Source organism: Gracilinanus agilis, chromosome 1 (genome assembly GCF_016433145.1).
Source record: "Gracilinanus agilis isolate LMUSP501 chromosome 1, AgileGrace, whole genome shotgun sequence".
In the NCBI taxonomy this organism is placed as follows: Eukaryota; Metazoa; Chordata; class Mammalia; order Didelphimorphia; family Didelphidae; genus Gracilinanus; species Gracilinanus agilis.
The window spans coordinates 769,791,156-769,806,078 of NC_058130.1; the positions used below are offsets into that span (position 1 = coordinate 769,791,156).

Sequence of the window (14,923 nt, forward strand, 5' to 3'; positions counted from 1 at the left end):
CCCCCCGCTGACCAGCCCCCGCTGACCGGCCCCACCGCTGACCGGTCCCCCTGCTGACCAGCCCCCCCCACTGACCGGCCCCACTGACCGCCCCCCCCCACTGACCAGCCCCTGCTGACCGGCCCCTGCTGACCAGCCCCACCGCTGATGGCCCCCCCACTGACCAGCCCCACTGACCAGCCCCCGCTGACCAGCCCCACCACTGATGGCCCCCCCACTGACCAGCCCCCGCTGACCGGCGCCCAGCCTCACCTTGAAGTAGGGGAAGTGCTCCTTCATGAAGCTGTAGATCTCGCTGACCGGCAGGCTGCCCGTCTTGCTGTTCTTCAAGGCCATGGCGATGAGGCAGCTGGGGGAGGGGCGGGGAGGGAGGCCCGGGCGGGGGTCAGACGGCCTCCGGGCCGGCCCGTCCGTCTGTCCGACTTGGGGACCAAGGGGGGAGGGGCGGGGTGACCTGGGCCGCACCGCGCAGTCACTGGGGCGGTCGAATGAGGTCACAGAAGCAGGATCTGCACCCCGAGCTGGGCCGAGGCTCAAAGCGCCCGAGAGCACCGGGCTGAGCCGCTGCCTCTCTCTGGGCCTCGGTCTCCCCATCTGTAAAATGGGGGCCCGCAGCGTACACCCCACAGGACCACGAAGGTCACTGCCGGTGAGTCAGGAGCAGCCCCCCACAGCTTGGGGACCCCCCAATGGGAGCACGAGGGGGAGGCCGAGGGGCGCTCTTGGGGTGACTCACCTGTACGAGTAGATGGGCTTGGGGTAGTGCTTGGGGTGCAGGTCCTGAGCCGAGTGCGAGGGGAGGCGGGGCTGGGGGAACGGAGGCTGCGCCCCGAAGGAGACACTGTACATCCCTGCAGGGGAACACTGGGCGGGGGGGGAGACCGTGAGTGAGCAAGGGGGGGGCAGAGGGGGACACACGGACAGAGACAGACAGTCTGGGCAGCCCTAGCTCCACCCCCCCATACCTGGGGCGCGCCCTGGGCCAGGGTGAATGGCGGCTGTGGGGGCGCCTGGTAGAGCTGGGGCGGGTCCTGGCCCCCCAGGGGGTACTGGCTCATCTGTGGGCAGAGGAAGAAGATCCAGGGGTCAGGGTGGAGGCCGGGCTCGCAGCCCCCGCCTGTGCCCTCCTGGGCTGCACTTACGCTGGCTCCGTGGGGCCCGATGCTGCTGAGCCCCAGGATCCCCTGGGCGGGCACGGTGCCCGGCACGTGGCCGATGGTGCCCGGGGCACCCGCTGCGAGCACGCCGGCGGCCACAGGACCTAGGGCAGGGGCGAAGCACAGAACAAGGACCGGCCGCTGGCTGGGGGCCGTGTGCCACGCTCGGCCCGGCACCTCCGGGGCCCTCCCGGGATGCCCACCCCGGCCCCCTCGGGCACACCCCACCTCCCGCGCCCCCGTGGTGGGTCTCAGCGTGAGCGCCTGCAGAGGCCGCCCGTTTGACAGACGGGGACGAAGCGGGGCGCCCGGCGCGGGGGCAGCTCACTACCTGTCTGGGGCAGCACCGCCCCGGGGCCGAAGTCCATCCGGCCGCTGGCCATCTGCTGCAGCCGCGGCACGTCCACTGCCGTCAGCCAGGACAGAGACTGCAGGTCGCTGGGCAGCTCATCCTCCGCCGCCCGGGACGATTCCAGGAGCCTGCAGGAGCCGAGAGCACCCAACAGGGAGGCTGGGGGACCGCCGGGGCGCCCCCATCTCCGAGGCTCCCGGGGGCAGCGGGGGACCAGGGAGACGCCGGTCTGAGTCCTGCCTCGGCACTTCCTCACTGGGGGGGGGGGCTCTTTCTCTGCCTCAGTTTCCTCCTATGCAAAATGAGGATCACAACAGCCCCTCCCTCAAACCAGATCACATAGGTCGAGTACTTTGCAAAGCTTGAAGTGCCACCAACATGCTGCTGTGAAGCCATTTCCCTTCTCCCGGGACGAGGCCTTCACCCAGAAAAATGGGGACGGCTCCAAAACAGACACGGAAGGCTCAGAGCCCACCTCACCCGCCAGGGGCTCTGGGGGAAGCCTTGGCACAATTCCACGCCTGAAATCTCTGGCACACGGCTTGCTGCCTCGGGGACAGACGCAGAGAATTTAGAACTCAGAACTCACAAAGAAGAAATACGTTAAAACATTGTTTTTACATGTAATAGAGGAGTAACAAAATATGTATCTTTTTGTTGTTGTTGTTGTTGTTTTTTAATTTTTTAAACCCTTAACTTCTGTGTATTGACTTATAGGTGGAAGAGTGGTAATGGTGGGCAATGGGGGTCAAGTGACCTGCCCAGGGTCACACAGCTGGGAAGTGTCTGAGGATGGATTTGAACCCAGGACCTCCCGTCTCTAGGTCTGGCTCTCAATCCACTGAGCTACCCAGCTGCCCCCTAATATGTATCTATTTTTAATGGAAGAGACTTCCCAGGCCGGACATTCCCAGCTCTAGGCTCCCTCCCAGCGCTGGCATTCCCTATTCTAGAAACATTCATCCAAGCATCCTTCGACATCCCTCGTTCCCTCTGTGGTCCCAGCTTTTATTTTACAGATTTACAAACAGAACCTGAAGGTCTGCCCAGCCTCCCCAGGCCCTGGAGGAGAAGAGAGACCTAGGAGAGACGCGGGACAGACATGGGACAGAGACACAAGAGAGACGTGGGACAGAGACGTGGGAGAGAGATGAGAGCAGGAGAAGAGAGGCAGATGAGAGGACAGAGCAGGCAAAGCACAGGAGCTCCAGGACCCGCAGCCCTGCTCTCCCCGCTCTCTCCTCTCTGCAGCTTCCTGGCCTCCCACCCCCTGCCTCTCTTTGTATCTCTCTCTGTCTCTGGGTGTCTCTCCCTCCTCTCTCTCTCTGTCTCTCCTTTCTCTCTTTATCTCTCCCCCTTTCCTCTCTCTCTCCTGTCTCTTCCTCCTCCCCGTCTCTCCCTCCTCTCTCTGTCACCCTCCTCTCTGTCTCCTTCTGTCTCTCCCTCCTTTCTGTCTCTCCCTCTCTCTTGTCTTCCTCCTTTCCGTCTCTCCCTCCTTTCTCTCTGTCTCCTTCCTCTCTCTGTCTCTGTCTCTGTCTCTGTCTCTGACTCTGTCTCTCTCTCCGTCCTTTCTGTCTGTCTCTCCCTCCTCTCTGTCTCTCTCTGTCTCTGTCTCTGCCTCTCTCTCTCTCTTTCTCTCTCTCTCTCTCTCTCTGTCTCTCTTGTCTCTGTCTCTCTCTGTCTCTGTCTCTCTCTCCGTCCTTTCTGTCTGTCTCTCCCTCCTCTCTCTCTCTCTCTGTCCCCCTTCCCCTCCTGTAGTTTTGGGACCATAATTAGTGTTGTCATGACAACCGCTGTGCAGTCATTTGGTCCAGGCTTAAAGCTGGTGATCCCAGAAAGGGGGGCATCAGGTGACCCCCTCCCTCTGCCCGGGGATTGGCCGGCTCGAACGTAAACAGGAGCCCAAAGTGTTTGAAAAGTGGGCAGGCCGGCCGGGCGGCCCCACGACAGTTGGCCCCGGCTGGCGCTGGCTGCGGGTCCATTGTGCCTGCAGCGACTGTTGCCCCCCACGGCACGTGGTCCGCATTGTCTCGGGGTCTCCTGCCTAACTGTTTCTGACCCCTGCCCCCCCCCCCCGCCCTAAATTAATCTGGCTGAGTGACAGCGAGCACGCAGCGGCCCGCAGCACCATCTGGCTCCCCGCTCCCCGCTGGGGCCCTTCCAGACAGGCCTGAGTGCTGGCCGGTGGGCGGTCGGGTCACCAGGGCTCAGTGCACACGCCTGCTGTCAGGGGATGGGGCAGCCGGGGGGGGGAGGCCCAGGACAGCCCGGACACATCACTGACCCACAGCCAGGGGCCCTGGGTTCCAATCCTGGCTCTGCCAGGGGAAGCCGGCTCCCCAAGACGGGCCTCAGTTTCCTGGAGTGTAAAATGAGGCTCCTGGCCTTGGGGGTCCCCCCCATTGCTCTTCCGATTGGACACGACCGCTATGACCTTCCTGTGTGAAAGGCTTTCCCAGGTGAGCTCTCGTGGGGGGTGCCTGGAGCCCGGGGCATCATCCCCACTTTATAGAGGGGGAAACTGAGGCCTCAGAGGGCCTGCAGAGACCTAGGGCTCTGCCAAAAAGAGGGGGAGAGCAGGGGAGTGAGTGTCTCTAGTGCACTCACCACGTGCCCGGTGCCGGCCTCGGCACGTTTGGCCCTCCCAACAATGCTGGGGAAACAGAGGCAGACAGGGTCGAGTGACTTGCCCAGGGTCTCGCAGCTGGTGTGAGGTTGAATCCGAGCTGAGGCCAGGCCCCATGCACTCTCCCTCGAGTCCTGGGCTGCCCGGGCTTAGCTACAGCCCCCGCAGGGGATGAGAGGCCCGGCCTCGTGGGGATGTTTGGTTATTGTACACGCGCCCTCGCAGATGATCTCCGAGGCCCCCCGGACGCCCCCCATCCCTTTTTCTCTGAATCTCTGAACCCCCAACTCTTTGGGGGTTCCCTCAGTCCAACGGAGCCTCGCCCAATCCCGGGCTTTTGCCCATCTTCCTGCCCCCCATGGTTGGCCTCCAGAGGACGCTGGGCCTCTCTGCCAGGGGTCGAGGCCTTGTATCCGGGGCTGGGAGGGGCCTTGTCTAAGCTCCTCACTTTACTCATGGGGAAACTGAGGCCCATGGAGGGCACAACGGACATCTCACCACCTATCCTGCCACCCTGGGAGCGCGGCGCCTGGCACACTCTCCTGCGGAGGCAGGGCTGGAGCCCACCGACTTGGGGCCGGCCGCAGGGGCTGAGCTCGTCTCCGCTGAAGGAGGCAATGGGTGTGGGGGAGGGTGCTGGGCTCCCCCCGGCCGGGCTTTTGTGCCGGCCTTCGGTCAGTCAGTCCGCAAACCTCGTGCCAGACTTGGGCACAGAAGAGAAGCCGCCATCTTCTCTGGAGGATCCGACAGCCCTGCCTGGTCCGAGGCTGACCGGCCGGCGCCTCCCTGGACCCACGGCCTGGCTCTCCTCCACGCCATCCCTCCCGCCTGGGCCGGGGCTGGGCGGCCCCCAGCGAGGGAGTGGCCGAGACCACACTGGAGAGCGTCCTTTCGGAGCCTAAGGAGAGGTCCGAGGGCACCCCATGATGCCGTCCATCCGTTCCCTCTGCCCCAGACAGACGCACAGCCTCCGCTGCAGGGATCCATCGGGGCCAGCGTCCTTCCTGTTGCTCGGCCCCATTTGGGCCCCTAAAGGCCGTTTCCTCGTTGTCTTCTCCCTGGTGCTGAGCTCTGAGGAGCCCGGGGCTGCCTGTGCCGGGCCGTCTGATTTTCAGAGAATCCTCGTGAAAGGGTGGCCGGAGCCTCGGGAGTCTGCCAGGCTTCGGCCATGCATCTCGTGTCGGGAGAATCACAGTCACAATGGGAGCCACGGTGCGGGCCCGGAGGTGGGAGGCCGCCTCGTCTGGAGTTCAAGCCCGACCTCAGACACTTCCTCACTGGGCGACCTGCCTCGGTTTCCTGATAAAATGAGCTGGAGAAGGAAATGGCTTTTGCCCAAAAAACAAACCCCAAATGGGTTCACCAGGGGTGGACACAGCTGAAAATTCACATTTTTGAGGTGGTTTTCCAGCGAGTTGTTGCCTGTCCCGCCGCCTCCTTTGCTTCTCTTGCTTCCTGGCTCGAGCTGCTTTCCTGCATCAAAGCGCTGATTCTCTCTGCCGGCACCCTGAAGGCTATTTTTTACTCTTCATTTGTTTCCTGGGCAGCTGCGGCCCAAACCCCAAATTCACGGCTGGTCCGGCATTGCTGGGAGGCCTTCAGAAAACAAACCCCGCCTGGTTCCAGCCTGACACCCCAGATCTTTCCTCCGACCCCGCTAGGGGCAAAAGCTCTTAGAGCACAGAGAGGGAGGCAGCAGCAGGGCCTGGGTTCGGATCCTGCTTCAGATTCATCCCCAGCCCCTCAGGGCTTGAGAGGAGAAGTAGCAGAGGAGGTGCTGGCCCCACAGCAAACCTCAGGAAGCTCCCAAACAGGAATGTTTATTCTCCTGGATAGAAATCACAGATCCTGGGCAGCCTGGCGGGGTTCAGGGAAAAGGTGCCAGCTTTGGAGTCCCACGGCCCAGGTTCGAATCTCAGCACTGCCGTGTACTTGTGTGTCTGGATGAGTTCTTTGCCATTCAGGCCTTCCTTCCCTCAACCAGAACGTGCTGGGAATGTCTCACAAACATGTCCTCCGTAATCATCTTTGGAAGAGTCCTCGGCCCCTGAAGGCCAGGGGCTTCCCCTCTCTGGGCCTCAGTTTGTTCATCTGTAGGATGGGAGGAATGGGCCTAGATCATCTCTTCTGGAGTTAATTCTACCATCCCGTGAATACAGAGGTTCCAGGCAGAGCCACCCTGAGGGCCTCGCCCCATGTTTGGAGGGGGCTCAAGGCTTCTGTGGTCCATCAGAAGAAGCAGCAGTGGGAAGCCACTGAATTGGAAGCCTCCACAGGGCCAGCTTCCTCTCCCTCGGCCCAGAGAGCAGGAGCTCCAATTCCTAGCCTGTCCCTAGGACGAGGAGGCAGAGCATGGCAGGAAAGCAATGGATTTAGAGGGAGAAGAGGTTCTGGATTCAAATCCTGCCCCCTGGGTGGGAGCCCCTAGCAAATCCTCAGTGGCCTTCTTTGTCAAATGAGGGCACTGAAAGGCAAAGGACATTTTGGGATTTCTCTAAGGGTCCTATAGGGGACCTTCTGAAGGGACAGCTGGCTCAGGACCCTTCCCCCCCCCCCCCCAGGGTGCCCCAAGGCAGCAAACCTTTGGAGGCAAAGGTGCTTTCTTCCACTTTGGTGTCTGCCATGAAGACTCAGTCTACCTGTCTGTCCTGAGAAGGGGTTTGGATTGGCATGAGGGCCTGTGAGGGTCTCTTTCGGCTCCAAGCTCCTTATTCCCAAAGCTCCCTCTCCTGCTGGCCGGAGAACCTCCAGTTTTACAGAAAAAAGAGGCTGTTTTGGGGAGCACTCTTCTGCCTCCTCCTAGTCCCTCACGCTCACCACTTCCTCCTTCCCAACGCAAAGCCCTCCATTCCTTTCTTTCACTCTTTGTCTGCCCCTCCCTGATAGCACACCTCCCCCAGCCGCAAAAAGCCCTCCATGTTCTTTCCTGACTCTCTTCTGCTGATCCTGCAAAGGGCCTCTCTCTTCTCTTCCCTCATCCTTCCTTGGACTCAAACCCTCCCTCCTGGGGATGGCTCCAAGGCAGAAGAGAAGAGCAGGAAGGACCAGGCAATGGGGGTGAAGTGACTTGCCCAGGGTCACACAGCTAGATTTGAACCCAGGCCCTCCTGGCCCTCCATCCGCTGAGCCACCCAGCTGCTCCTCACAGCCTCCGAAAGTCTCTACAGTGTGACTTCCACCCAAGTGGCTCTCTTCGGTCTGGGATTCTGGCCCGGTCTCCGGTGCCTCTCCTCCGGAGTCCGGCCTCTAGCCACAGGGATCCTGGGCATCGAGATGGCCGGCTGGATGCCAGGAGCTCGCCCAGTCCAAAACAGCCCGCAGGGCCTCCGTGGCTGCGCGAGTCCTCCGCTGGCCGGCCTTCCATGCTCTCTCCCTCCCGGAGACGGTGATGGGAAGGAACCACATCCGGGTCCCTGCCAGCCGGGACTGCATCCTGCCCGCTGCAGGCTGACCCCGGCACCCCCGACGCAGTTGGGGTTCCCTTGGGCTTCCGGTGGCCTGGCCGCCCCCCCCCCGGTCCCCCAGGCCCTCCATCTCAGCTCTGGCCATTCTCTGGCTGCCCCCCTCAAATCCACCTTGACGGGAAGCCGTCCCCACCCCCTCCTAATGTGAGGTTTCCCCTCTCGAGCTGGTCCGAACATGGGGTCTCCGTGCTGCCTCCCCCATTAGACCGGGAGCTCCCGGAGGGCAGGGACCGGCTTTCCTCCCTTTTGGATTCTCTGGAGCTTAGCACGGTGCCGGGCACGTAGGAAGGATTTCAGTTCCCTCCTCCGAGGTCCCAGGCTCGGCTTGGAGGCTCCTCCCCCTCGGCCCCGCCCTGCTCTAGGCCCCGCCCCGGCCCGGCCCTCCCTCAGGTCCCTCCCACTTCCCTTGGCTCTTTCCCAGCTTCCCCTTCTCCAGGAGGATTATCACTACGACAACCCCCCCTGTTCCTCCGGCGAAGGGGCACTCTGGGTCCGCCCAGGGGAGGCCGTGCCCTCCCTGGCATTCAGCCCGCACCACTCCGCTAATCCAAGGAGAGAGGGAGGGGCGGAGGGGGGGAGATACGGTTACCAGCTAGGAAGAAGACATCTTTGTTCCTAACCAAACCCTAGACAAAAGGGGATCGCGGCCAGCCGCAGGTAGTTTGTCCAGCCCGCGATTTATTACAGGGAAACGGAAAGAGAACGCTGGGGAGCTGAAGGGAAGCCGGGGGCATCCAGCACCCCAGACTGACAGGGAGTGTCGGACCAGGAGGAGGGGCCTTAGACCAGCTGATGTCAGGGTTGGGAGGGGCTTAGAGAGCACCGGTCCACTGAGGCCACGTGCGGGAAGGGGTCGCCCAGGGCCGCCCGGGGGATGGCGGGTCCGTGATGAAGCTCCTCGGTCCCAGAGGCGCCCTTACACTATCCCTGGGAGCGAGCTTTGCCGGGCTCCCCCTCCCCCCCTCCGGGGTCCCAAGATGGCTCCTGAGAGGCCTCAGCGGGGGCCCAGCTGCTGCCCGTCCTCTCCCCGCGGGGCAATTGTAAAATAACGGCCAGGGCGGACAGCCCAGCTGGGGGAGGGGGCGGGCTGGGCCACGCCACGTGATCTCCCCCGGCAGAGCCGGGGGCCCTTCCCCACAGGCTTTCTTCCCCTCCGCTACCCATACCATGGAGAGAGCCCTTTGGGGAGTCACCGTGGAACACGACTGAAACGACCAGCAACACCTCAAGGTGCCCCAGCAGCACCTGGCCACATCACCAGTGTGTCTGCCTCCGGGGCCCTCTCCAGCCTGGACAAGGGTCCCAAAGGAGAGGTGGGGTTTGGGCCCTGCTCACAGAAGACTCCATTTCCTCATCTGTGAAATGGGTGCCCCCAAAGCTATGAGGAGGCTACAAGAGCCTGTCTGGGCTTGGCTCTCCCCCCTGAGCCACCCCAGGAGAGGTGGAGTCTAGGATCCCACAGTCAGCCTGTGTCAGGGGGGACTTGAACTCGGGCCTTTCAGGCTCCAGGAGACACTGCCCCCTCTTTAGAACACACTGGGTGTGCAGAGCTCCCCCCACCATAAGCTTGGGAGCTCAAGGCTGCGGTACTATTATGCCCATTGAACGAATGAGGAGAGACTGAGGTCAGGAGAGACTGAGGCCCAGGGAGCTCCTGAGAGACAAGGCCAGGGCTTGGCTTGGGGGGGGGGGGTGATGCCTCCTGGAGACCCCCAGACACTTTAGCATCTCTACCAGAGGGGGGCAGCCAGGCCTGGAGACGGGAGGTCGTGGGTTCCCATCTGGCCAGTCATCTAACCCCCACAGCCCTCAGAGCTCTTCTGCTTGGCCAAGGGATGGATTCTAGGGGGAAGGTCTGGGTTAAAGGAAAAGGAGTCTGGCCTTGCCCCCCCCCCCCCAGCCTCCTCTGTTCCCATCCAGAGGGGCCCACAAAGGATCTTTGCCAAGAAAACCCTACGTGGAGCCTTGAAGGCTCCCAAGAGACCCAAATGCCTCAAGTAACAGCCAATGCTGAGACGGGGGACTTTGGGAGGTTGCAAAGAACTCAAGTCCATTATCTCACTGGAGCCTTGACCCCCCCCACCCCCCAGCAAGGTGCTATTATGGTCCCCATTTTATAGATGAGGAAACCGAGGCACAGACGGGAAGTGACTTGACCAAGGCCTCAGGGTGAGCAGCACTCCATGGGCGGACAGCGGCTCCTCTCCCAGAGTTCCTATGGAACTGGCTCAGAACAACCATCTCGTTTTAACATCCTTAGTTTATTATTAACCTGAACATGTCACCCATGGTTGGAACCATGCCTGGATTGTCCTGAGCCCCCCCTTGCAGGGCCAGGATCCTTAAGGTCCTGGGAGAGCTGCTCAGGAAAGCACCACTTGGGGCTCAGCCAGCAGGAGCTCCGCCTGCCCTGGACAGGCCCTCCTGAGAGCCAGAGAGCTCCCAAACCTCCCCCTGCCCATTCTGCCCTCAGCTCCCCTGAGGAGGGGAGGGCAGAGGGAGATGGAGAAAGGAGAGAAAGGCAGAAAAACAGAAAAAGGGAGGGGGGAGAGAGAAAGAGGAGAGGGAAGAGAGACAAGGGGGGGGCAGAGGAGGAAGAAGGAGAAAGGAGGGAAAGGGGCAGAGAAGCGGAGAGGGAGAAGGAGAGAGGTTCAGAGAAAGGCAGGGGAAAAAAACAGAAAAAAAGGGGGGAGAGAGCTTGAGCATTCCCATTAATTTGCTGTGAGACCTTGGCCATGTCATTTCCCTAGCTCTGAAGCCTCGGGCTCCTCCCAGAGAAATACTGTGATGAAGCTCCGGGGCCCTGTGAGCAGTTGCGGAGTTCAGGGATGCCCTCCCCGGGGTTTCCCGGCGCTTCTCCCAGCGCCGCTCCATGCTCCGAGGCTCCCTCCTGCCCCCAGTTCCCCGGGGCTCTGCCCTAACTCGTCCTCGCCCCTGGCCCCATGCCTCCAGCGGGGCCCACAGGAATAACCGAAAAGGTTGACTGACCGACGGGGGGGGGGGGCAGCGGGGCTGCGATTCTGCGCGCTGCATCTCGGGGGGCGCCGCCCTCTCGCCCCCCACCCCCACCCCCCTTCCGTCGGCGAAGGACCGGCCGCGGCGGACGGCGGGAGCGGAAAGGGAGCTGATGGGAGCTGACAGCCCCATTCATTCCGTGCGCTCGGTGCGCCCCGCGCCCGCTGAAGGTCCCCCTGACCCAGCGCAGCCTCCTCGGCCCCGAGTCCCCGGGGCTTTCCCAGGCCTGGAGGTGGAGGAAGGGGAATGGGGTCAGCGCAGGGCCCTCCGGCCACTGGGGCTGCGGGGCTGCGCCCTTGTCCGAGCCCCGAGCCGGGCGCCCTCAGCGCACTGGAAGACAGGCGAAGGCACTGGTGCTCTGGGCGCGCCCCCACGAAAACCCCTCATCGCCCGCGCTCCCGTCCAAAATCTGTTCTTGGGGGGGGGGGCGCGGGACCTAGAATCCGTCCTGTAGGAGAGCTGGGGGAGGGGGGCAATCCCTCCCGCGGGGCCCTCGAGCAGCGGGAGCAGAAGTGTGCGGAGATCCAGGGAGACAAGACCTACAGTGAAATGCAGGAATCAAAATCTCTGACAAGTTCAGAGCCTCCAGGTTAAAAACCTCTCCTTGGTAAGACCTCTTTTGCTCTGGAGTCAGAAGACACGGATTCGAATCCTGCTGTGGAACCTGGGTGCCTCAGTTTCGTCTATAAAATGAGAATAGTGGACAAGCTGGCTATCCTCAGCTCTAGATAATGATTTTATAAGCCCGAGGGAGTAAGAGATTTGTCTAAGATCCCAAGGGGCAGTTCTGCACGGTTCAGATCCATAGTCTCCAAATGCAGTGCCTTTCCATTACACTGAGGTATAAATGATGGTTTCTTCCCTTCCTTCCTTCTCTTCCTTTCTTCTTTCCTTCCTTCCTCCCTTCTTTTTCTTCTTCCTTCCTTTCCCCTTTCCTTTCTTCTTCCCTTCCTTCCCTTTCTCTTCCTTCCTTTCTTCTCTTCCTTCCTCTCCTTCTTCCCTTCCATCCCTTCCTTTTTTTTTTTAGAAGGAATAGGCCTGAACTAGAAGACCTCTTGGATGTGAAGATCCTTTTACCTGCTCTAAATCTCTGACTATCTAACTAGATGACCTTTTGGATCCTTCTCCCAAGCCCAAAGTGCCATTGTGTGGGTACATTGTGGGTCCAGAGCTGAGAGGGACCTCGGAAGCCAGCTTGTCTCCTATTCATTTCTCATTTTACAGAAATGGAGGCTCACCAGGTCCAAGATCTCCAAGGTAACTCTACAGGGTAGAGTTTGTCCCTAGGTCCCTACTATACAAATACATGCACACGTTCACCAAGTTCCCTTTGGCCAAGTCTTTAAGGAGGGAGAGGAAGGAGAAGAGTCAAAGGAGTGTCTGTGTTGGAGGGGAGAAGCCTGACCTCTCTCCCAAGACCCCCATCCCACGGCTGTGAGGAAAGAACTCTTTCTGTAGTGCCTTCTGGTTGAAAAGGCCCTTCTGTCTCAACGAATGGGCAGTGCAAGTATCATTAGGCCCATTTTACATGAGGAAACAGTCATGGGATTAAAATATAACAATAGCAAACACTTACATGGTTCTTTAAAGTTTGCAGAGCATTTTGTACTATCTCATTGAGCCTCTCAAGGGAGGTGCCAGTTACTATCCCCATTTTCCAAATGAGGAAACTGAGGCTGAAGGAGGTTAGGCAACTTGTCTTGGGGTTGCACACCTAAGTGAGTACTGAAGACAGGATTCTTGACTCCAAGTCCTGCACTCTATCCCCAACAAGAAAAGATCTTGGCCACTATCTCCCCAAGCCCCCTAGTGCTTCATTTCATTTTTAGTTAGCCAGTAAAACCGAGGCCCAAAGAGATGGACTCACACAAGTATTAAGGAACTGAGCAATTATTTGAACCAAGGTCCCATGCTCCCCTCAATCACCAAATGCCCGAGGATCAAGGAGATGCCCAGTGATCCGAACCTACTCACCCAGACCCCAGGGTCTGACGCTCTCAGTAAGAGCCATACTTGCCCCTTCCCCCTTCCAATCACAATAGGGTGCTCTCTGCTGCCTCCAGCCTTGGGAAAAGAACAGGAAGGAAGGTGCCCTCTGCTCCCCACTCTAGGGAACCTTTTAAAACACAGAACGGAGTGCCCTAACTTCACCAAGGCTGAAGGACTCCCTAGAATTCCACAGTGAAGGCTCCAGAGACAATTTGAACCCAACACCCAGACTAGAGATTCATATCTAGGCCAGAAAGCCAGCTGCCTAAAAGGAAGGCTGAATCCCAACCCTGCGGCTCTTTCTACTGTGGTGGGAAAGCCACGGTAAGTAGTTACCCTGGGGGTGGGGTAATGACAAGATTTCTGAACCCAGATCTTTTCAAATGTAAATTGTAACAAAACAATTCCTCACCTGTATTCCTGCGGAGAAGGATGAAGATTGTGCCCAGAATTTCTAATGATTCCCGACATTATGGTCGTGATGTCACTTTCTATCATCTCCTTGAGGGGAAAAGAAGACAAAAACTTGGTTAGGGAATGAGTGAGAAGGGAGACAAATCACTAGCTGTTCCAGAGAATGAATCTGGGAGATCCAGCCAGGTCTAGGGAGGGGAGCAGGGAGAGAAAAAATGAGAGAGGGGGAGGAGAAAGGAGAGATGGAAGTCAGAGGAGAAAAAGGGAAAGATGGGGAGAGATAGGAAAGAATAGACAGGAAAACAAAAAGGAAATTAGGAGGAAAATGAGGGAGAGGAGAAAGGGAAAAAGGAAAAAATGGGAGAAGAAAGGAAGAGGGAGAGATGAGGAAAGAAAAGAAAAGGAGGCGGAAGAGGAAAATAGATGGAGAAGGCAGAAAAGAGCAATATGAGAGGGAAAAGAAGGAAGAGACAAAAGAGGAAGAGTGAGTGAAGGAGATGGGGAGGGAGGGTGAAGAGAGACAGAGAGGGAGGAGAGAGAGAGAAAAAGGAAGGCTACAGAGAGAGGGAAAGAGAAAGGAGGAGGGATGGAGAGAGAGATGAGGAGAGAAGGGAAAGAGGAAAGATAGAGAAGGAGGGAAGGAGAAAGGGAGAAGAGGGAAGGCGAAAAAAGCAGAGGGAGAGGAAGACAGAAGAAGGAAGGGAGGGAGAGACGCGGGGGGGGGGGGGAGAGAGAAAGACAGAGATCGAAAAAGGAGAGAACAAGACGAGAAGGAGAGAGCGCACTTCAGGTTTGAAAGTTCCCAGGCACACACCACACACACCCCCGCTCCCATTTTCGGGGTCTCACTCCACCTTTTAGAAGTCGTCAAAAAAGCATTTATTAGGCGCCCACTGTATGTATACCGGGCATATTCAGCGCTTGGGGCGCAGGTTGCTAGCGATCAGAGGGCGCCCAGGAGATGAGTCGCCCGGTTCCCTTGGCCCTGCAGCTGTTTCGGAATGCCAGCCCTCCCCCCAGGTGGTCCCATTCATCCCCCCTTCCGCCCGTCGCCCCCCATCTCCTGCCCGCACTCTATGGGGCTCCCAGCTGGAAAGTCCCAGCACCGTGAATCAGCGGGTCCTTCGAGTTGGGGGGGGGGAGCGTTGCTATCCCGACAAATGCAAACACTGCCGATTCCTCCAGGCAGCGCCACGGGCACCTGCGAGGGCATGGCCCGGGGCGGGGAGCTCTCTCCAACTAGCCTGCAAATGCCCAAGGCAGGCAGCAGGCAAGCCCAACTCCAAAAAGAGAAAAAACTTCCAAAACCCGAATGTAAAGAGACTCCAGAATTGTAGGCGTTTAAAGAACTGCGGACTGCAGCCAGAACTTCCCCGCGCGCCAAGGATGAGACGAGCGCAAGAAAGGCGCCGTCCCGGGAAGAGCGTCCGGCAGCATCCCGGAGGAGTCTGCTGCGAAGGCGCCCGGGGCCGCGCACATCCGGGCCGGCTTGCCCTGGAGGAATGGAGTCCGCTCAGGCGCACCTGCCCGGGGGCCGGCGCGGGGCTGCAAGCACTGGGGACGAGGCCCGAGGCTGTACCTGATGGCGAGCTGGGGGCGGCTGCGGCTGCGCCTCCGTGGCCTCTAAGGGGGTCGCCCTCCGCTCTCGCCCGCCCGCCCGCCCGCTGCTGCAGACCCGGCTTTGCAAGCTCCGCCGCCTCCCAACCGTTTTCAAATTTCCCTCTCAGGAGCTGTCCAGCCTAGGAGCATGCGCAGTGTGCAGGAGGGGGGGGGTGTGCGCGGGGCAGGGTCAGCCCCGGGGCAGGGTCAAGGGGATTGCCGCCGCATTTCCCAGCTCCCCCGGGAGCGCCTGCGAGCCGCTTCTCGCGGGCGGGGGAGCCCCGCTCCGCCCCACTCCCTCTCCCAC

General features: G+C 60.0%; 2 protein-coding genes across 2 annotated transcripts in view; one reads left to right on the plus strand and one right to left on the minus strand.

Annotated features, from left to right (window-relative positions):
- Positions 1-176, plus strand: part of ACACB (acetyl-CoA carboxylase beta) — a 72,580-nt gene extending 72,404 nt beyond the window's left edge. The window contains exon 41 of the mRNA XM_044685461.1: positions 109-176. Coding sequence (XP_044541396.1) covers positions 109-176 — 68 coding nt within the window. The remainder of the gene's footprint in view (positions 1-108) is intronic.
- Positions 177-219: 43 nt separating this feature from the next.
- FOXN4 (forkhead box N4) lies at positions 220-13,101 on the minus strand (the record flags this gene model as incomplete). Its single annotated transcript, XM_044685463.1, has 6 exons — positions 13,016-13,101; positions 1,489-1,637; positions 1,143-1,261; positions 966-1,058; positions 737-864; positions 220-349 (listed from the first exon to the last, which is right to left on the minus strand). Coding segments are annotated over exons 1-6 (705 nt in total), but the record flags the coding sequence as incomplete, so codon positions are not given.
- Between the last annotated feature and the right edge of the window lie 1,822 nt (positions 13,102-14,923).